At 32.7% G+C, this 21,290-nt stretch overlaps 2 protein-coding genes and 1 non-coding gene across 3 annotated transcripts in view; 1 reads left to right on the forward strand and 2 right to left on the reverse strand.

Annotated features, from left to right (window-relative positions):
• Positions 1–3,628: 3,628 nt before the first annotated feature.
• LOC101212767 (patellin-4) lies at positions 3,629–6,000 on the reverse strand. The gene is made up of 5 exons (XM_004135508.3): positions 5,866–6,000; positions 4,794–5,769; positions 4,573–4,697; positions 4,335–4,479; positions 3,629–4,159 (listed from the first exon to the last, which is right to left on the reverse strand). Exons 2-5 carry the CDS (start codon positions 5,739–5,741, stop codon positions 3,908–3,910), a joined length of 1,470 nt encoding a protein of 489 aa, XP_004135556.1. The 5' UTR covers positions 5,742–5,769; positions 5,866–6,000; the 3' UTR covers positions 3,629–3,907.
• A 1,801-nt stretch (positions 6,001–7,801) lies between these two features.
• On the forward strand, positions 7,802–7,875 carry TRNAN-GUU. The gene has a single exon. It is a non-coding gene; the product is annotated as a tRNA-Asn (tRNA).
• Positions 7,876–8,441: 566 nt separating this feature from the next.
• LOC101219062 (twinkle homolog protein, chloroplastic/mitochondrial) overlaps positions 8,442–21,290 on the reverse strand; it is a 28,252-nt gene continuing 15,403 nt past the window's right edge. Inside the window, exons 8-21 of the mRNA XM_011660931.2 lie at positions 21,068–21,133; positions 20,879–20,995; positions 19,827–19,874; positions 19,659–19,744; positions 19,499–19,559; positions 18,891–19,073; positions 17,050–17,181; positions 16,079–16,140; positions 14,646–14,729; positions 13,804–13,935; positions 12,276–12,372; positions 11,223–11,357; positions 11,070–11,137; positions 8,442–8,909 (exon numbers count right to left, since the gene is read on the reverse strand). Of these exons, the coding sequence (XP_011659233.2) occupies positions 8,849–8,909; positions 11,070–11,137; positions 11,223–11,357; positions 12,276–12,372; positions 13,804–13,935; positions 14,646–14,729; positions 16,079–16,140; positions 17,050–17,181; positions 18,891–19,073; positions 19,499–19,559; positions 19,659–19,744; positions 19,827–19,874; positions 20,879–20,995; positions 21,068–21,133 (1,332 nt within the window). The 3' untranslated portion in view covers positions 8,442–8,848. The remainder of the gene's footprint in view (positions 8,910–11,069; positions 11,138–11,222; positions 11,358–12,275; positions 12,373–13,803; positions 13,936–14,645; positions 14,730–16,078; positions 16,141–17,049; positions 17,182–18,890; positions 19,074–19,498; positions 19,560–19,658; positions 19,745–19,826; positions 19,875–20,878; positions 20,996–21,067; positions 21,134–21,290) is intronic.

The raw sequence follows: 21,290 nt of genomic DNA on the forward strand, positions 1-21,290 counted from the left end.
AATGCTTCAATCTTCGAAACACGAGAAGCTTCAATCTTCATCACTTGAGAGCTTGAGAGCGGTGATTTTCAAGACTTAGAATCTTCAGTATTTGGATATTCGGAGTTTAAGTCTTCAAACTATTAGTATGTATTTTGGTCTTCAAAATCTTTTAGGAAAATTATGTTCTTCAAATCTTCATCGTGAGCAGGGTTGTATTTTTTCTTCTTCAAATCTTCCGAGCTTGAAACGACCTTTCTATATCTTCAAAGCTTGAGATGATGTATATTCTTTAAATCTTTAAGGCTTCCTTATTCAAAACTTAAGACCTTGAGAGAGCTTTAGATTTTAGTTCTTCCAACCCTCGTAAGTCTCTATTTAGAGAGATTTCATGGGGGCTTATATGGGTATGGCCCAATTGTTTATTGAGCTTGAGCCCATTCCTTTATTTGGCCAAATTTCCAACGTACGTGTGAATTAGATTGGGCTCCAAAATTTTTAATAATTTAAAGTTTTCACAAGAAGGTAGGCTTTTGTTGGGATGAGATGGCAAAATTAAGTTGAAAAAAAAAGAAAGATCAAGATACCTGAATCTACTAGGAAAGTTGAAGAAGGTCCTAAATTATAATTTATTTTTTATTAGATTTTTGTAAATTTTTAGTACAATTATAACCCTGAAATAATTATTAATTATATATAATTTTTTAAATTAAACTCAAATGATTTTTTTATTTATATTATACTAAATTAATTAAGCAAATGACAACTTCCCTATTTGGCATATTAGTTAAGGTATAACCTTATTATGGAAATTAATTAAAAATATTTTATTAATTCAATATAAAAATGAAACATTTTCCAATATGGAATAATTTAATGATTAAAAATAGCATTATATCATTATTTGCATCATCCGTGAACATTCTAAGATAAAAATTCTGGCGCCGACGAGGATTTTGTGTTCTTCGTAATTCAATTTTGGTCGTTTCTTTCATCAATTTTCCTGTTATTAATATCGTTCTTCAGTTTATTTTGAAATTTCGTTTTATATGCAACTTCCAGTTAGTTGTCTTCTTCAATTACTTTCTTTTTCTTCAAATTTCAATCAATTACTTTCGTTTTCCTTTTCTTCAAATTTTGCACTTTTTCGAGATTTTGCTTACACATATATATCACTTCATATATACAATATGGCATATGTATTCTTTCTTCTTCTGTTTCGTAGCATATATTTTTTTTCTTAAAAAACTTGTTCTTCCTTGTTCTGTTTCGTAGCATATATTTCGGTTATATTCCTCCTATTTTGTTTAATTTTTTATTTTCAGTTCTTCTTCCTGACATGTTCGACATATCATTATTATTAAATATCCCACCGTTCGTAAAGTCGCGCTCCGTCCCAAAGTCGCTTCTCGCAACCAACTGGAGACGTGTCGTCTAGACCTTTATCGTGTACTCCTTACGAGGTAACGCGTTAAACCACTAGTAAGTTGATAGACTTCTTTCACTTAGTTTAAAGCCACTTTCTTTTCACAAGGACACAAGATACAACAACTTAACCTTTACTAACACGTCATTGATACTGTGTTCTCTTTTAATTACGCGATAGTCAACGATAACACAACAGAAAGAATACAGAACTTCTTTGTTAACTTAACGCTTTTAGAATGTTTATGAATTACAAATATGACTTCCTTAGACTTTCTTAACACTGCTATTTGGCTACCAATCTGCATAATACCTTTATCTTTCCTCGCTTACTGCCTAGTGTTATTTCTTTAGACGATTATTTAAACATGTGAGACCTTCTCTTGCTCGACTTATTTGCTCTCTAAGATCAGAGTTGACTTCTTATCATCTTATTCTTTCTTAATTTGCACCACTAATGATGCTCTCTATGAAGGATACCTAGAGGTGTAAAGATGGCACTTTCTCGTCCGCCAATTTCCTTAGTGAGTTGTCAAGTTATCTCACCAAGACATCTACTATCTCGCCTCACTCTCTTGGGCGTAGGTACTTCTCCTCACTTTACTACTCTAAACGCCTAACTCTTAGCTTCCAATTCAAACTTCTTCCTCACAAGTTATTCTTATCATGTCGTTTACCTCCACGTGATAGATCTTAAACTTAAGCATTTCTTCTTCGCATTGTTTCTCTTTTCATATCCTTTCTCGCAAGATGTCGCATACACACATGTTTGAAATAACTTCTCAGCAAGGGTCTTCTTCAACAGGACTTTCTTTCTCCCGATCAAGGTAACACACATATTCCCTTTAGCGGAATACATATTCTATTGCTAAGAATCTCCTCGTAGCATTCATGCTGCAGGGTCTCTATCGCGTTAGCGGTATGTAAAATCTTAAACAATTATTTCAAATGTAACGAGGAACAAGAAACTGGAGATGATACAAAAGAGAATGAGAAAAACAAACCAATAGAGAGATTGACTATGAGAAAATTTTGAATTTAAAAATAAATTAAAATCTAATACGAAACTAATATTAATTTCTAAATTATTAAGGGTTGAGATTCAGTTAATTAAGATTATTTTGAAATAAAAACAAGCGTTGAGATTTAGCCAATAATATAGTTGTTTTGAAATTTTAAAAAAAAAGAAGAAGAAGAATAACGTTGTTAGAATCTTCAACATAATTATCAAAATCCTAAGATATTAGGAGGAGGCTATGATAAGGGTTGGATACCTTATTAACACATCAAAATTAATTACAAACTCATAAATGCATATCACAAATTAATTATACTTAAGAGACTTTTGATAAGAACGCAAATATTGAAATAATTATTTTTCGTGAATGTGGGTATTTTGGTCCGGTATAAAATATCATGCACGTGTGGCACTTATAAAATCATATTAGTTGGTACTTTATTTCTTTAATTACATGAACATTAAATTATAGACCTCAAACACTAGTAGTGATAGAAATTATACTTTAATTAATGTTATTTAGTGAAATGAATATGTTTTGGTTTGAAATTCTTTTTAAACACAAATAAATACAATGATTTTTTAATTAAGCATATGATAATTGACATCAACCCGATGCGTTTCTTTAAGGCATTTTTCTCACTAAAAAGCGAAGATTCTTTTATGTAGAAGTATACAACACATAAGTCCAAATCTACTAAATCAACGACATTAGATGAACAATTTGAAGTTCTTGAATGAGAAACCCAAAATAGGAAAATTTGATGAACAAGATAGGAAATGATCGACAACAACAGAAATATGATCAAAAGAGGAATCGAAAACAAGGAACAACAACCACAACACATCTTTGTCTTCAACAATAGTAATGACATTAGGATTGCTGCAACCATCAAGATGCAATGTAATTCGAGAAATTAAATATTCATAAACGGAAAAATGATTAGATTGAATTAGATAAACAAGTTGGTTGAAAGATGTGTTCGATGGAACATGCACTTCACCCAAATGAAAATTATGATAATGGTTGTGTTTATCTCATCTACCATAGACCAATACTTTTAAAAGTTTTAGAGTAAAATCCAATTAACTGAATTTTTGGAATAAGTCTTAAAAACTGGAATTTTTGGACTCACACTTGAACGATTGAGTTTAACCCTATGTTGTGTTGTAAGCATCTCTTCATGTGTGTATATAAGAACTGTAGAAAAGAAAGATAGTTCACCAAATTTTTATTCATTACAAGAAAGAATCAAGAACAAATAATATCACAGAATTCCTTAAAAAAGGAAAGAAACTTCAGACAAATTAAATTACAAGAATAATAATCTTGCAAAAGAATTCTCTCTCTCACCCCCACAATTCAAAATAATCGATATAATAAACTTCATATGAACAGAGCAAAAAAGAAGAAAAACAATACAAAATCGCACTCAAATTTTTCATGGTTTTTCATAATCTTTTTCATCGATCACTTTCTTTGATTTACTCAATCTTCTTCGTCTTGAATCGATACAGAACCCTCTTCCTCTTGTTGGAGAAATTCTCAACAGTTAGAACAATCTTCCCAGGCTCACTGTTCCTAAAACTGTTCCTCACTGGTTCTTCATTTCCACTCATCTTCTTCCCCTTTTGAACAATAATGGTGTATGATCCTTCATCAGTGGGCACAAATTCTTCTTTGTAATTCACTTCCCAACCAACGACAGTCAAATCCCATACCAGATTGCTCTCTCCCTGTTTCCAAATTCACAAAATGTAAACACACAGGAGACTTATGAATGAATGAATGAATGAAACAACAATGTTTGAGATTTGAATATTTGAGTTGTGTATATGCGATAAAATATAACGTCTTTAGCTGCTCAATTTCAGATTTAGTTTAGTGGAAGCTGTGATTTTAATGAATTACCAGAGGTGCTGGAATTTCAATGGAAGCTGTTGAGCCAGCCTTGAGGTTGATCTCTGAAACGGCACCATCTTCCGCAGTGAACTCGCAATCGTTGTCTCGTTTGAAGCCGCCGTATTGGACAGGGATTTCCTCTGCTGGAATGTACCTGTTTGTTCAACAATGGAGTTCTTCTTTTAGCCTCACGTTTAGGAAAATTTTACAAGAGTTGAATGAACAACTATGAAGAAAATTAACTTACTTCAAAAGGGTTTCCGTTACTTTTGCTGGACGAGCCACTACGAACTTGCTCTTGGTTCTTTGAGTTAAAAATGGCGAAAGCAGAGCATTCAGAGCATAGTACCAAAATGGAACATTGATGAATATCTACAAATTCAATAAGAACATCAATAAAAAAAATCTCAAATTAATACTTACTCAAAAAGTTATTGAATCAAAGCTTTGAAAGAAAAAAATCCTTACATTTTTGGCGACCAATTCAGGGTAATTGTCCTGTAAAATTCCCACGGCTTGTTTTGTGGCAATTCTCAGCTCTTTCTTTGCCGGTCCCGGAGAATTCTTCAAATCATTAATTTGAAGCAAAGAAGAAACTCCACCAGGTTTCAAATCAAGCTTTTGAATCCCTTTCTCCATAACTTGACATCTCCATCTCAAAAACTGTTCTCTCTTCTCCTCTGTTCCAAATGTTTTCTGATAAAGCTCTTCGTTTTCGAATACTCCAAATACATTGTAACAAACCGGGTGTCCTTCGTGATCAACACCGTTCATCAGCGCTGCAGACTCGAGATCGGAGGCGAATTCCTCCTTCAAGATGGAATCGATGTTGGATTTCTTCCTCCATGAAAGGGTCTTTTGGAGCATTTCGAATGCTTCGTTTACTTTGAATTCTCTTGCTCTTAAGAACTTCAAGAGAATCACATCGGTGCTGTCTGTTCCTTTGCTTGGCAACAGAGGAACACCCCACAGAAAAACCTCCTTTTCCACATCGGACTTTTCATCACATGTATTTTTCTCTTCGTTAATTTTTTGGGTTTGTTCATCAGAAGGATTTGATTCCTCCTTCTCCTCCTCCTCCTCCTCCTGTGGTTTCTTCTCTGTTTCTGTCTCCTTTGTAACGGGTTCATCTTCTTTGATGAGATTGTTCCCAAGAATGGCTTCCTCAAGTTTGGACTTAAGCTCAACTAAAGCTTTCTTCTCGAATTCCTTCAAATCAGAGAGATGGTTACTTTCTTCCTTGTAAGAAGAACTCTTCTCAATGACAGTAGGCTTCAACACTTGATCCTCCACAGTCTTTACACCACATTTCTCATCTCTTACTCCTTCTTCTTCAATAACAACCTTCGTTGGCTCTTCCGGAACTTCCATTGCAGCAATTGAAGCACCTTCAACCTTAACAACCTCCACAGTCATGGCGATTACTTACACAGAGAAAATCAAACTGCAAAATCGAAATGATCAATTTAATAAAAAAAAAAAAAGTAGATAAAAAAGGAAATAAACAAAATTATAAGAAAAAGGAGGAGGAGAAGCGAACCCAAGGCTTTGATTGAGGAGGAGGAGGAGGAGGAGAAGAAGTGATAGAATTGGAAGAGAAGAAGGGTGCAAGGGTTATATAAATTGAAATATAAAAAAAGAAAAAAAAAAAGAAAAGAAAAGAAAAGGCGAGACAGCAACGGTAACATACCTGGTATCCAACGAAGAGGAGCCGTTGGGAATCTTTTTATTTTTCTAAATATTATTTATTTATTTTACGGGTAATGCTAGCCTGGAGGCCAGCAGTTTCTGCTTTCATTGCGATCGTTTATTGGACGGCTCAGATGGGGCTGGATCCTAGGTGGAAAAACCTCTCTCTTTTTTATTTTATTGGATCCTATCTCTTTAACAACTACAAAGTTTTTTTGTTTTTTCTTCTCTTTCTTCCTTTTTTCATTTTCTGTTGAATTCGTCAATTTCCCAATTTTCCATCATATTATTAACGTTTCTTAATACTATTTTCCTTTTCTATAAATAATTTATTCATCTGCTCAAAATAACTCCACTCTTTTCCTCATGTTAAATTTTTATTCCACATTTTTATATTTATTTCTAAAAATCATACCAATCTCTAAAATTACGGCTATAAACCGATTGGATTTAGGGTTATTTTTACACCAACACAAATTTTCGAGTTGGTTGGATTGGCAACGTGAATGACTTGAGAAGCATTTTCAACCCTATTTTTGGGTTATCCGTTTGTATAATATTTTTTCTCATTTCTAATATATATTAAATTTCAAAATCATTATAACATCGTACCAATAAGGTTACATATCCAAAAACATCAATAAAGTACAACATTAATGCAATAAATATTAACAAAACTTTAAAACATCTAGAATTACTTAAGAATGGTCTAGTATGAATCAAACTTCTAAAATCCAAAAACGTTATGAGTATCATCCTATAAAACTTAATATAAATATATGTAATATCATTATTTTGGATTGAATTAGGTTGAATCGAATTTTTCAAAACTCAACTCCAAGAAAATAAAAGAAAAAAAAAAGACCTAACACAACTCAACTATGGGGTAATATGAGTTATTTGGGTTCTCAAGTTATTCTTAGACAATTCAAGTTTAAAATCAAACAGAATCAACTTTGAAGATATTTTAAATCTATTTTTAAAATTTATGAGACTAAAAGGTATCTTCTAAAAATACATGTCCAAATGAATCTATTAATATAAACTTAGTGACTAAAAAATAGGCATCTAATATTCGGTTGTCAATCGATCAAAATTTTGAAACTGAAAACGTAATTTTTCCAAAAGAAATCTACAAAATACAAAAAACTAACACAATTTGATGTTTGCTTTAGGGTGTTTCAAGACGACCTCTTCTTCTTGATAATATTTCTCATGAATCGGTTTGTTTGATGGGTAAATATCTTTTTTGTTTTTAAAATAAGTTAACATGTTTATTATTTATTTTATTTACCGTATTAATTTTTCAATTATTATGTTTTTTTTTTCCATGACATATTAGAAATATCGATATATCCATTATACTGATGTTAATGTGCTATAAAGATATGGAAATATAAATCACCTATTTCAACAAAAATTTAAGATCATAGTATTAGCATATAAAATTTGAAATGGTGTTGATTGTAAACATGGCCTAACTAAATGAATTATATTTAGAATGACTTTTTATTTGGTGCTTATCTTTTATATTCTTCCCAATGATTAAGTTTTAATCAATGAGAGAATGAGGACAGAAATAAAAACATTTAAAAGCTTAAAGAACATGCTTAATTTTGTAATATAGTTCTAGTTGATTTATTTTATTTTTTTGGAAGAGAATAAATGTTTGAATAGTTCTATTTTTTCAAGAATCTTGTACAAAAACACATTATAGTTTTACAAGATTTTAACTGTTATCTTTATTTTTATTAATATTGTAATAATTGATTTTTTGTTCATAAATTGCTGGAATAGCTCAGCTGGTTAGAGCGTGTGGCTGTTAACCACAAGGTCGAAGGTTCAAACCCTTCTTCTAGCGGTTACCTTGGTGAAAGTAAGATGGTTTGGAACTGAAAATTTGTCATTTTTATTCAATCTCGGACATACGTTGCCATGAGATGTCATAAGATAAAAGAAAAGATTATTGATACACTAATAGACCTTATGAGAAATCTTTTGTTAAGTTTCAATATCTATTACAATGTTTGTTATCAATATTTGGTAGAGTCTATCTATCAATATCTATCATTTGATAGACTTTAAAATCTTACTATGTTTTGTATATAATGTTTGTTATCAAATTAGGTAATCACATTTAGAGAACAATATTGAGTTTAACGTTAAAAAGATTATATTTGATGCTCCCAACACATAATTGTTAAAATAATATATTATTAATTAAAAAGAAAAAGATGAAAGAGAATAAAGTTGAATTTAGAAAAGGAAACCATATGGCAAAGCATCAATCATGGAGTGGAGAACAGACAATGAATTTATAGTCAAAATTGTTTTGATTTGGATGATGAGCTGGAATCACAACATTGTCTCTTATGTTTCTTCCTTCTCATCAACCCATTCAAACCCCACATGTTTCTCCAACATAAATTTCATATCAAAATAATTTGATAAATTATCAAAATAACTCTGGTTTGTTTTAGTCCTCCATTCGTTCGAACAAAAATTTCTTTATCATTTTGCTTTAAGATCTCAAATCGCTTTATACAAGTTTAGAACAGAAACTTACATAGAATGGGGCCAAGATAGTGTTCTAGTGTAACCTATTGTTTCAGTAATGTTGTATCAAAATTTCCTAATATAACACTACATGCAGCCATCAACTTAATAATTTCCTCTTGCATCCTATGGATCACCCAAAACAAAATGACATTGCTAAATATATATGAATTGTACGTATGAATTAGCGGTTGGCAATGATCGACAATTCACAGTATTGCAAGTGGATGAATGACCTTAAACAATACTTGTGAAGGCCTTCCACACCATACCTCCTTTCAAGAAGATGGTTTCTTAAGTTTCACATCTCCAGCAGCATCCAAGAATTCTCCGGTTACCCTGATGAGCACATTGACACAGCCATTATCGATCTTTTAATAGCGGATATACAGGTAACAAAGGGTTTCAAATAAAAGTACATTGATAAAGTGACATGCTGATAAATAGAGAATAGAGGGAGCGTTTTGCAATTTGCATGCCACTCGATGACAACATAAGAAAGAATGCATTTTTAGAACATTAAAACAATTGGAGTTTAAGCATAATAAGTAAAAAATCCTCTTGTGGTTAGATACATCACTCCAGAAAACAATAGAATTGTACAAGAGATCCACAGGTAATGATTGTCAATCGTTTACCTCGCAATCATTGGGCTAATAATGAAAGCAAAAATGGTCTGTGTTTCTCACAAACCAAACATCTAGGTAGATTTAGAAAGAATTTATGTTTTGTTCTTTGAGCACCATCAAGGTTGGGTTTCTGAAAAAAGAAACACAGATAGGTATTAAAAGAACCTATTGGGTACCTGAAAGCCTCCACTGTCAGTATTTCGACTATCAAGGGATCAACATTCAGTCAATCAACCCTTGCAGCAAATGATCAGGCTAAGGTTGCATCCGAACTCAATAATTCAATAAAAAAGGGGATCCAGTTGCATTCCAAAAGATTAGAGGGATATTCCCTGTTCCTTAATCCCTCTAACGAGTCCTTAACATTCTGACTAGTGACTACATGAATTATTCAGAGTTATATAAGAAATCCCATGTTCTGTTGATGGCACAAGGGGTGGCTTTTGTCCACAATCGTCTCAAAGTCTAACTCTAAAAGACAACAATCAATCTTAGAAGGAAGACTAGTTTCGAAGATTGAACTCCAAGACATTTTACTGGTGCAAGTTGTAAACTCGACTATCCAACCATTAAGGACTAACAGAATACTATTAGCAGCAACGCTTTAAGGCCGCTGTCCACAAAGAATCTGATGGGATACCAGCTATTCCCACTTTCAATATAGAAAGATGAAGGATACTCGATATTACTAAGATGAAAATTGCAGAAAAAAATACAGAACACTCTCACCGAATTGGTTATGAGCCCGTTCGATGGATTCCTTTCCCTCTCCTGCTATCCTATCTTTCAAGAATAAAACAGTAGGATTCTTTACTACCAAAAACAAAAACTGCCCGTTCTCTCTTTCTCTCCCTTATTTATATTCACTCCCCCCACCTACAGTGGTCCCTCTTGTATCGTGCGTCGCTCCACTCATCTGTGGTCCCCACCTACAGTTGGTTACATAACTAACTCCCTCTCCTGCTTCTCTTTCCTATTCTTTCTCCTACTGTATTGGTGTATGATGGGTGGTCTAACAGAATCTCTATAACTGACAGACTGGATGCACTTCCAAGTTCAACAAAAGCACCATAATCTTTTTGGCAAAATTACTCAAGGCAAAGACCCCTCAGATTCTGGTAAAGAAACTGTTTAGTATGTGCAACATATCTCATCAAACAATTTCTGAAGGGTGGGTTGTTCCTTTCGATCCATGGTAACCAAAAGAGTTCTTTATTAATGTGAAGCCAAGGATGTTCCCACACTTCTTTGAAAGGATGACTAGGGGAGCCATGCTCCAATTATATTAAAGGATAGTCCTTTTCAGACTGTGGACCAATAACTGTCACCAAACGGGAATGCGAGGAAAAACTGTACCCATTACTTGACATCTTGCATATAATGCACCAACAAGGAGAGAGGGCTAGTGTGGGGTACTTTTTCTGAATGATTTTATGTTTATTGATTTCAGTGTGCCATGTGTATCAGTATGAAGTCCTTGTTGCCTAGGCTGATGATTGACCAAAACTTCAAGAGAATATTTTAAACACCAAGGCTTAAGCAATGAATCCCGTCTGCAGATCCTTCAATAAGAAATTGGCCAAACTCCAAAGTACACTAAGTGTGCAAAACCAAAATGAATAACCAGTTTGTATCGTAGTTGTTATAAAAAATAAAAGAAACGGTTTGCTTTCAAATACATTGTTCAAAAGACTGAGAAAATGTTGCTACGTAATGTTTTTTTCCATAAAACTCTTATCATTAAGGATTTTTATGATGTTCAGTGTTCAACATCCTTAATTTCAAGAAAGCATATACAACAATTCATCACCACAAGTCAGAAACAAGATGTGAATTCCTGAAAAACTTTGGAAAAAAAATCTTCATATACCTATTATATTCCAAATAAGCTTCTCCAATTGTTCCTGCAACCTTATTTCTCACTTTCCGTACACATACCTACAAGTAGCAAGGATACAAAGAAAACTAATGTACACAGAAAAGAAAGAAACATATTGTTTTTATAATATATCTGCAATTGTACCTGTACGAGATCAATAGGACCACTTTCAGGATCCCTATTACGATGAATAACAATTCCATTATCACATTTGTTTATGAAGTGTGCACTTCCACTTATATCATACATATTAGGTGGACTTCCAGACCAGTTCTGCAACTGTATACAGCAAGAAAAATTGAGAAAGAATGAGAAGCCAGAAAAAGAAAAAACCAAAACAAAACAAAAGAAACAAAAGAGATACAAGAAAGACTGACATCAATGTGACAGATGTCACGAATATGCAAAATATAAGAATTCAAGAAAAGAAGTAAAACAAAGACCGGCATTGGTTTTTACTTTGGGTGGCAAAGATATTTGAGTTCCAATTTTTTCTTTTTCTCGAGTCAATATTTGTCAATCATTGTAGAACCGAATAATTGGATTTGATTTTGGTTAAGATCTATGAAAATTTAGGAGCTTATTGATAGATACCTACATTTAGATAGGGCCAAGGGTAGGTAGTTAAGGCAGTTAGATGGTTATAAATAGGGAGGTGGGGAGGGAAGAAGAGCATGAAGAATTTGGTGAAGAATTAGGGCTGCAACATTACTTGAAAGAGAGGAAGGGCAGAGGGTTAGGGTTTTTACTTTTCTTTTACTTCTTTTACATTGTATCTGTGAAGGTATCAATAAAATAGAAACACTGTATCGGTGTTCTATCACTTATCTTACATTTATAGGACTAATTGGCATTACTTGCTTGGAATTTCCCTTCAATCAAGGAATCTTCTCTTCCTAGGCCCCACAAGTGATGTTCTTCTACTAACCTCTTTTTTGTGGACCATTCTCTTCCTAGGAAGCTTTCCAGGAAGTAACTATCCTTGGTAAGTTTTAATGTCTCTCCTTGGGCATTCATGGCAAATTGTCAGAACCCTTTGTTTATTAGTTTGATTATAATTTGCCTGATTTGAAAACCTTTATAGTGCTCCCTTCTGTGTGCCTTTTTTTTAACTATAAATATCTCCTTGTATTTCTTTTCTTCCTTTATAAAGTATTTTATCAAACAAAAATGAAAATTAACAGTTCAAAAACTAACCTGCCTAGGATGTGCAACAAACCAAACATGGCAACCATGATGTTGAGCAAACCGTTTGACCTTAGTAAGCATCTGGCTCACATACTCTGTTTCAGTTCTGTCACAAAAAAACTTCAAACTTCTAGTTAACTGTACAATAAAAACAAAAGGCGAAAAGCAAAGGTCAAATTTTGTAGTTTATAACTTTCTGCAAGCAAGCCAGGAAAAGAAATAAATGAATTTTTTGAACCTATAAAAAGTTGATATCTATGTATCATACATAACACAATAATGCTTGGATTTTGGAAGACACCTGGAAATTTTACCATCCTTTCTAAGAGCATAGGAAAAATAAGCAAGTTGTAGAGCTGAAGAGTTTAGGGTTGAGCAAACCCTAAACTCAATCTGGCTATATGATTCAAACAATTCACAGGTCTCGTTTATGTTTGCAGTGCTCTTGAATGTTTTTTATTTTTTGAAAAGGAAAGAAATATATTTATATAGTAGTCGAGACAATGCTCAATATTGGATACAAGGGAGTCCTAATAATACAAAGTTCCATTTTTGAACACCTGGAAAAAAGTACAAGAAGCCATAATCTAATTAAGGTATTAAAACATAAAGATATTAAACAGGGGAAATAAACACGTTCCAATTAAGAGAGATGTCTTGGATGGTGTAATCAGGAAACGAACTTTGAGGAAGAGCACCACGAGAAGCCTAGCAAACGAGCAGAGGCAAATCGATCCGACCAGCCAAAAGATTTGTCATGAAAAACTCTTTGATTTCGCTCAAACCATAGTTATGAGAGGATGGCTTTGACCGCATTTGACCAAAGAATTTGCGGTTTAGATGATAAATTTGGACCGCCAATCACCTAATATACATCAGCTCTGAAGGATGGTTCGAAAGCCCATTTAAGGTTGAAATAAGACAATAGCTTCCACCAGCAATTTTTAGAGAACGAGCATTCAAAGAATAAGTGTTGAAGATCCTCTGCAGAAGCACAGCAAAGTGGACAGACTGAAGGAGAAAAGGAAAGGTCTTTTACCTTTGCTTAAGAAGTGGTTGAGAAGTTTAGAGATCCGAAGAGCATAATCCATGTTAGAATGTTGATTCTTTTGGGACTTTTGGACTTCCAAAGGGCTTGAAATATGAATTTCTCTAGGGGCGGTGGAGCTATTAAAAATTTCGATAGGGATTTCACTGTGTAGTAGAGTTATTTAATTCGACGCCAATTAGTGAACTATGAAAGTTAATGACAAATATTGGAACTGCTCCTTCGGAGCTTACAAAGTTAAATTATCAGCAAGTTTTTTTCTCATTACATCTGAGACAAAACACTCTACCAAGGGAATAAAAGGATGCAAAATCTTTTCAGGAATACACGGGATCATAACAACCCAAAAATGAATAAATAAATAACAGGAAAATAAAAAAAATTATCACTGAGATCAATGAAACCATAGCCATCAGTCAGTGGTTGAAAACTACAGGAGATATCATGGGTTACTGCATCTTCAAAGAACAACATAATGATAAAACTCACTGATTTGGAAGCCGTTGATGGTCAAGCTCATTATAAGGATCAATTACCAGTCCAGAAACTCCATGCCTTAAAACTGCTGCTTTTGCAAGATCCAAGACCCAACTAATACTTGGGAGGGAATCCTTTTCAGACCTAGTCAGGTTAAAAAGAGAAATGACACTTTCAAAGGCACATCAAAAGGTTTATAGGAGGTAAGGATGAAAGAAGGAAACAAAACAAAATTATTGTGATTAAAATGGCATAAAAATCAATTTAGTAAAAACGTCCATTTGTAGTGCACTTGGTCATTTAGAGAGTTGAGTATAACATGCAAGAAGGTACAACCGTCATCAGAGAGCTTTGTTTGGACCTTTATCAACTTTCCTCCTTGTCCTGATCTTGGTAACTTTTGCATTGAAGGAAGTTTTCCCATCAAAGCAAATATTGAAGGAAATTTTAAGCATATCAACAAAAAATTGGTATTTATTATTTAGTACATGACATTACTTTGGGTTGGAATTGCATCGAATATTATAAAAAAGTTCCTGAAAAAATTACAAGTAGAGCACAAAACAAGATCTGATCATGCCAAGGACATTTTCTTCGAGCCTTGTTGCACTCTTTGACATATCAGAGAACTAATAACTGCTAACTGTATTTAAAACAAATAATAATGTAGAACTAGAATGTTAAATAGATATTAAAAAAAATTAACGACTGATATATATCTTTTATTTTACGAACTTAAGATTAGTCTTTACACAAACTTGCAATGTACTTGTAACTTAAGATGTGCACTGCTGGTAGTAATATATGAATATTAAAAATAACCAACAAGATAATACAAGGACTTTTCCATTTACCTTAAAAGAAAAAATGTATCGTCTAACCATTGCTTTCCTTGCTCCAACTCCTCATCACTCAATCGTTCAACAGAGCCACCATAACTAGAGATGGCAAAGAGAGACAATGATATTATTGCAGAAATATTGAGGGGGAGAAAATGATTGTGGGTTAATTTGAAGACTATCTTCAAAATATTTATAATTTTTGTTTTCCAAATTAAACGAAAATTTCATTGAGAAAATTTTTCCGAACCATTATGATGAGAAAGTTTGTAAAATTTAAGATCATCGTATGACTCAAGCCATTATTCATAAGTGTTCGAAAACAAACTAAAACAAAAATAGGAGAAAGCTTTCGCTGAACTTTTTAATCTAAGGAAGATATTGGTTTGAACAATCTCCCCAACAAGCCCTTCTCATTTATATGCAAATACTGCAAATAATGTACTTTGACACTCCAACGGTCCAACCTATAACATTCTCATGAAACAATTACATATTGCACAAAGGCCAATTAGAATATAAATCGAAGATCACTGTACAACTTTTGTTAGAGAAGGTTAAAGAACAACCTAAGGACCGGGATAGAGATAACCCCCACCCAAGGAAGGCTAAAGGAAGAACATAACGTTACTCAAAAACCCTAAAAGAAAAATATATGGAATAGGCTAGATTAAACATTACTTAGAGGATCAAACAACAAGGGATTAGACAAAGCTTGTGGCTCCCATCAACCCTTCATCTTTGAATCACTCCACAACCAAAGATCGATCAAGTCAAGCTTGAATGATTCTGAACATGCAACATAAAAGTCATAAAATTGCAACTAAACTTAGCTCTAGGCTAAAAGAAAGCTCAAAGGCTCTCTTTCAATACATATTTACGGGGCTTTTCTCTCAATATGAATTTTATGGCTTTATATAACCTCAAAATAAAACTCTAGGCATTCGATGAGGCATTTCAAGAGTTGTAACAACCATAATCAGCCATGATAAAAAAACAAACAAAAACAGTTAAAACTGAAGATACATTTAATAGGCATCATAAATTCAAAAACTTAAGTTTTTTGGTAAGCCCCGAAAGTTCGTGTAATCTTCCATGTGTAAATGAATGTTCAATTGAAGTAAGGATAGTTTCTTGAATTTGATGCTTGAATTGCACAAATTGAAGCTTGAGATGCAGTTTAGTTCATTTAATTCCTGCTTCATTTTATTTTATTGTAATCTTCAGCACATGAATAAGATGGCCTGGTTCATATCATTTCAGGTAGGAGGCTCTCTTTTTATCTTGTCATTTATATCTAATTGGAGCAACAAAGTATTGAATCTTAATAGACTGTAGCAGAAAGGTACTCTCTACTCTACCACTTTGAACTCAAAATCGTAGGGTTCAAAATGATGGTTATAGGATCAAAGGTAATGAGAGAACAAAAATTACAATCTAAGCCTTACCGTCCAACAAAGAAAGGCTTCTTGATGTGCTTCTCCAATAGTTTTCTACCATGTTCTCGAACCTAATCATAATTCATCAAAATAAATTTACATTAAAACAGCATACAAAAAGGAAGAAAAATTAACAAATAACATCTGTCCGATTTCCTTATTTATTAGGTATAAATATTATTTTTCTACGTCTGTGACAAAAGTTATGTCATAAAATAAATGAATCTCATTCAGACAGAGAAAGTACAAAGGAATGTGGGGTCACAAAAAGGGTCTCCAGCTGGTCATGGAAACAGTGACACTATACTAATCACCAAGTATTAAAAACTATAAGATCATCTTCCAAAACTTGTTCCCCTTTACTCTCTTCTATTATCAGTTTATGTTTAGTTCTTTCATATTGTAGGCTGTTTCATATACATAATATAACTTACTGCATCCACATATGCTTCCTAAACTAATGCTTCCAGAGGTTATCCCAATAACCTAACATTGAAAGATGGCAAAATGAATTCTGGAAAGAGAAAGGAGAAGTTATATTCGTCAACCTATCAATTTAACTTAAGAGAAACAATGTTTCATTTTAAAGGCAATAATTCACACACTAAGATAACATTACCGAAGCACACTCAGAAAGCAACCTACCACGTGTCAGAAATAACTAAAAAAAATTGTTTGCTTGAGTGGTACTTGTAAGCATAAAATGTTATAAAAAATTAATTGTTTCAACACCAAAATTAATTTTGGTACTACAATGAAATACAGATATGGAAGTCATAAGAGAAACATCCAAAAAGCAACATCTAAACAAGCGACCAACAGCCATAAGTCTACAAGCCATCTGAAAAGATCATCAAGCATTATGCTGAGATTTTCCACATCAAGCGAAATTCTTCTTTTAGAATAGCCAACAAGGTTAAGATAAGAACCATACAGAAAAATGTCAACCGTTCGGTAGCTCAGAAGTCTGAACAGCTTACCTTATTTTCCATAGAGCAGAGAGCAAATTTCCAACCAGCACTTGCATTAAGATTGCATAGCAGAGCATCAATCCACTCACTTTTGCCTGAATTAGGAACACCAGTAACAATGGTAAGCTCCCCTGGGACAACCTGTTTTAAATAAACGCATTAGCAATAATAAAATCTAAAAAATATTTTTCCGAAATTTTTTTTGTATGTTTTCATATTTCAACATAAAAAAGGATCGCATCCTACAATAGGTAACAATAGACAAAAAAACAATCCAATTACCTTCATTCCATTAAATTACTGGATATTATTTTCAATGTGTCTCAGTTTTAATTTTTTTGTTGGTAGTTTTGTTTTTCACTTTTCATTCACTTCCTCGTCAATTTATATCCTAAGCACATTAGTCTCTTTTCATTGCTCAAGTAATGCAACTCTATTAACTTCCAGATGTCCAAATGCAACGGGAATAATCTTCCATTCACAGCATCATGGCTAAAAAGTCAAAATCATCCCTAACCAGAGAAATAATAACATCATCCAGGAAAAAGTGAAGATCTAGAAATAGTAGAAACGTTACCCAGTAGTATTAATTTTTGCAAAGAATTTTGTGGGTTTAAAGAAACACTTTCTAGTTGCAAAGATGAAAATCCAAGTTCAATTAGGAATAAAATGGAGTTTAAATATTTCACAGATGAAATTTTTTATTGTTTTTGTAAATGTCCTGAGAAATTTGTGGATTCCTTTCATGGGTCGTTTGGTATGAGGAAATATTGGGTGAGAATGTGAATGTGTTTTGTAAACCCATGTTTAGAGAGAGGTTTTGAGTTATTTGTCTGGGAAAAGGTTTGTCCCAGGCATCCTATATGCTGTCAATGCAGGACTTTCAATCCAATGGGTTTGTGTGAGATTTGCTCTTTCCTTCCTCCTCTATTTCTTTTTTTTTTTTTTTATTAATTTTCTCTTCACTTCTTTTTCTATTTCAACCTTTTTTAATCATTTTTCATGTTTCTTCTATATTTTTTACTTGTTTAATCTTACTCTATTTTTTCTTAGCATATTTATTTTCTTATACTTTCTATTATTTATCTTTCTATTATTTATCTTTCTATTTTTGTTCTTTTATTTTTTATTTTCTATCATTATAATAATATTTTTTACTTGTTTTTTTCTTCTCTGAATGAAAATTAAATTATAATGTCTAAAATTATTTCATTATATCGACTTAAAATAATAAAATAACTAACAACTAATTTTCTAGAAAATAACAATAGAGCAAATTAATTGTGTAAATTAACTTAGTTGAGTTTAATACTCTATTATTGCATAAAACTATTAAAAGTTATCACACAATTTAAATAAAAATATCATTTATTTATGCAAAATATGATAATATTATCATGCAACACCAAAACTCTACATTACTTATTTCTAGGAAAAATTGATAGTATTCTCATGCACAACCAAACATAGTTATCTTTAATTTCTAGAAATTTCATTCCTAGATATTCTTTTTTCAAACATCTCTAATTCCCAGGCATTTATAAAACATTGAACCAAACGGCCCCTCAATGAATTAGAAAAGGGTCGCTACTCTTGAGTCGAAAATCAATAAATTTTCATGTAGATAGTGTTCTCTTTAAAATGATAAATATTAGATGATGTTCTCTTTGATAAGCTATTTTTCCTTTACAGAATAAATCTTATTTATCAATTTTTTTTCTTTTTTTGTATTTTTTGTTTCTTTGTTAAAACTTCTATACAACATATCTCATTACCTGATAACAATGCATTTTGGTAGCTCAAATAAGAATCAATATTTCCAAAGAATGAGTTTGCTAGTTTGAACTCACATTGTACAAATCATTGAGACACCTCCATCCAGTCGGCACACCAAACTCATTTCCAAATTTTTTGTGATAATATGCATCAATCTCGTGGAAGTAATCTTTGAAGCGAAATAATCCACTTATAGGATACAACTCTGCGTTGTCAACAACTTCCTTCAGGGCCTCAGGGCCCAAGTACATCAAAACCTAAACACAATTTAGAAGAGAAGTGATCCCATTCCATGCAAACATTGACAATCATTTATTGGTAATATTAACAAAGTTTAGTTTTTCTAGCTTTTAGCAGAAGCCACTTGCATAAATACAATTATTACCAACTCAACTCAACTTTGCACCTCAAAGAGACCATTATTACCAAAAAACAATTATTATCAACTCAACTTTGTGTGTCAAATGCACCCTTAGATTCATTGCCTAAAGCAAGCTTTGTCTATGCAAAGGAAAAAATTTATCAGAAATACCTACAACATTTCCCATCAAAGCATTACATATAATAAACATTAACTTTGTCATGAGAAAGAAAATATAGACATCCTGAGAAGGTTAATTTTGTTTATTAAAAATAAATAAATAGAAGTACAGCAAAATGATAATTGATCAGTAATTCCAACCTCGTTTGCATCTTTGAAATGATCGACCTCATTCTTTTTTGGCCATTTGACCCTCCAACATCTAAAAATGGAAAATGAAAATGTCTGTTACTAGCCAAACTATTCCGCATCAAATCCAGCAAAATAATATATTGCAGCAAGAAAAATGACAAAAGAAAACCTTTCCCTCCCAACACGGCGTGCAATTTCCTCTGCTAAAGCTTGACCAGGAGTATCCCCATCAGTAGCAAGTATAATGCGTGAGGCCTATCAATTTCAATAAGTTAAGCAGTTTCCAATGGCCTACTTTGCTTTCATGCTTAAAAGAAATGGGATTATATCTGCCAACCTTATTCAAGTAGTCTTTGCAGTTCCATAGAAACTGAAACTTCTTATCCTAGCTTCACAAGAAACATGAAATATGCATTTCAATCAGACTAAAATAAATTTACATCAACCAAACCAAATAATAAGCAATAATAATTCATTTTTTTATGATCTTATGACAATGTTTTCTTGGGCACAGGATGAATATTTTCAAATGAATAACAATGCACATGATTAGATATTACAAATGGACTGAAACCATTGTTTCTGGCCAAAAGAGAACGATACAGGAATTTTTCTTTTAAGCATACCTGCCCACAGTAACCACTCATTTTTTATCCCACAAAGATAAACCTTCCCACATCATTTTAGAAAAGGAGTGAGGTCATTTAACAGAATGGTATGCAGGCAAATTAAACACACAACATTAACCACATGGCTGTAAAATGGGAGAAAGAGCTAGAATGGCAATAAGACAAGAATACTTATCCAAAAACAAAAAATATAACAAGACATAGTACATCTCAAACTAACCGTCAGTAACAAGGAACTAACATAACATGAAAATTTCAACAAATATGAGGCCTTTCAGCAGAATGGACATCATCACATAGCCCCTTGTAAATTATATGTGCATAAATGTTTATACAGCCTGTTTACTTTTGTATTATTATTTCTCCTGATGAAAGTGATTTGCTAGTCAGATTTTTTTAAAAAAATATAATGAAATCCTTCACTAATGCTAATTAAATAACTTCATCAAGGAAGATCTTCTAGCTAGCCATATATGCCAGTTCTGTAAAACGTCTAGTTAGACATATTTTAATCTGCAGAGTGTAGAGTGAAGACAACTTCAGTTACTTGATGTGGATGCGAGAACATGAAAAAAATAGAAATTGAGAGGAAAAAACATGTATTCTGCAGAAAGAAGACAAATTCTGTTACTCAATAAGTACAAAATTTGAGAAATGAATCAGGTGGAGTGATGAAGAAAAGAATAACAAATCTTGGTTATAAACAAATCTGATAGCTAAGGTTAAGGCTTAAAAAAATTCAAGGTCCTGAAAGAGTAACCTTGTCTGCAGGAGGTACGTCCTTTTCGGAAACTGATGCTGGTGCACCATCAGGAACACTCACACAATTATGGATACCAGCTTCTGCCATTGAGAGCTTGTCCATCTCCCCTTCAACCTATATTACAAAGGAAAATTATGAGTAATATATATCTAAGTGGAGTGATTTTCCATACTGAATAATTCATACTATGATGATATCACTTGCGCCATCTATGTCATCGATTCCATAAAATATTCTCTCAGTATTGGGCTCCTGAAATAAAGGAATGGTAGACAATCAAATGATGATTATATATATAAATTCTTACAATAACATTATACAAGTAAAGCAGATGGCACACTTTTCTAGTGGGAAGAAGGTAAAATCAAAATGATTTAAGATGAACTGAATTTACTCTAAGCATATATTT

The sequence above is a fragment of the Cucumis sativus genome, chromosome 1, assembly GCF_000004075.3.
Source record: "Cucumis sativus cultivar 9930 chromosome 1, Cucumber_9930_V3, whole genome shotgun sequence".
In the NCBI taxonomy this organism is placed as follows: domain Eukaryota; kingdom Viridiplantae; phylum Streptophyta; class Magnoliopsida; order Cucurbitales; family Cucurbitaceae; genus Cucumis; species Cucumis sativus.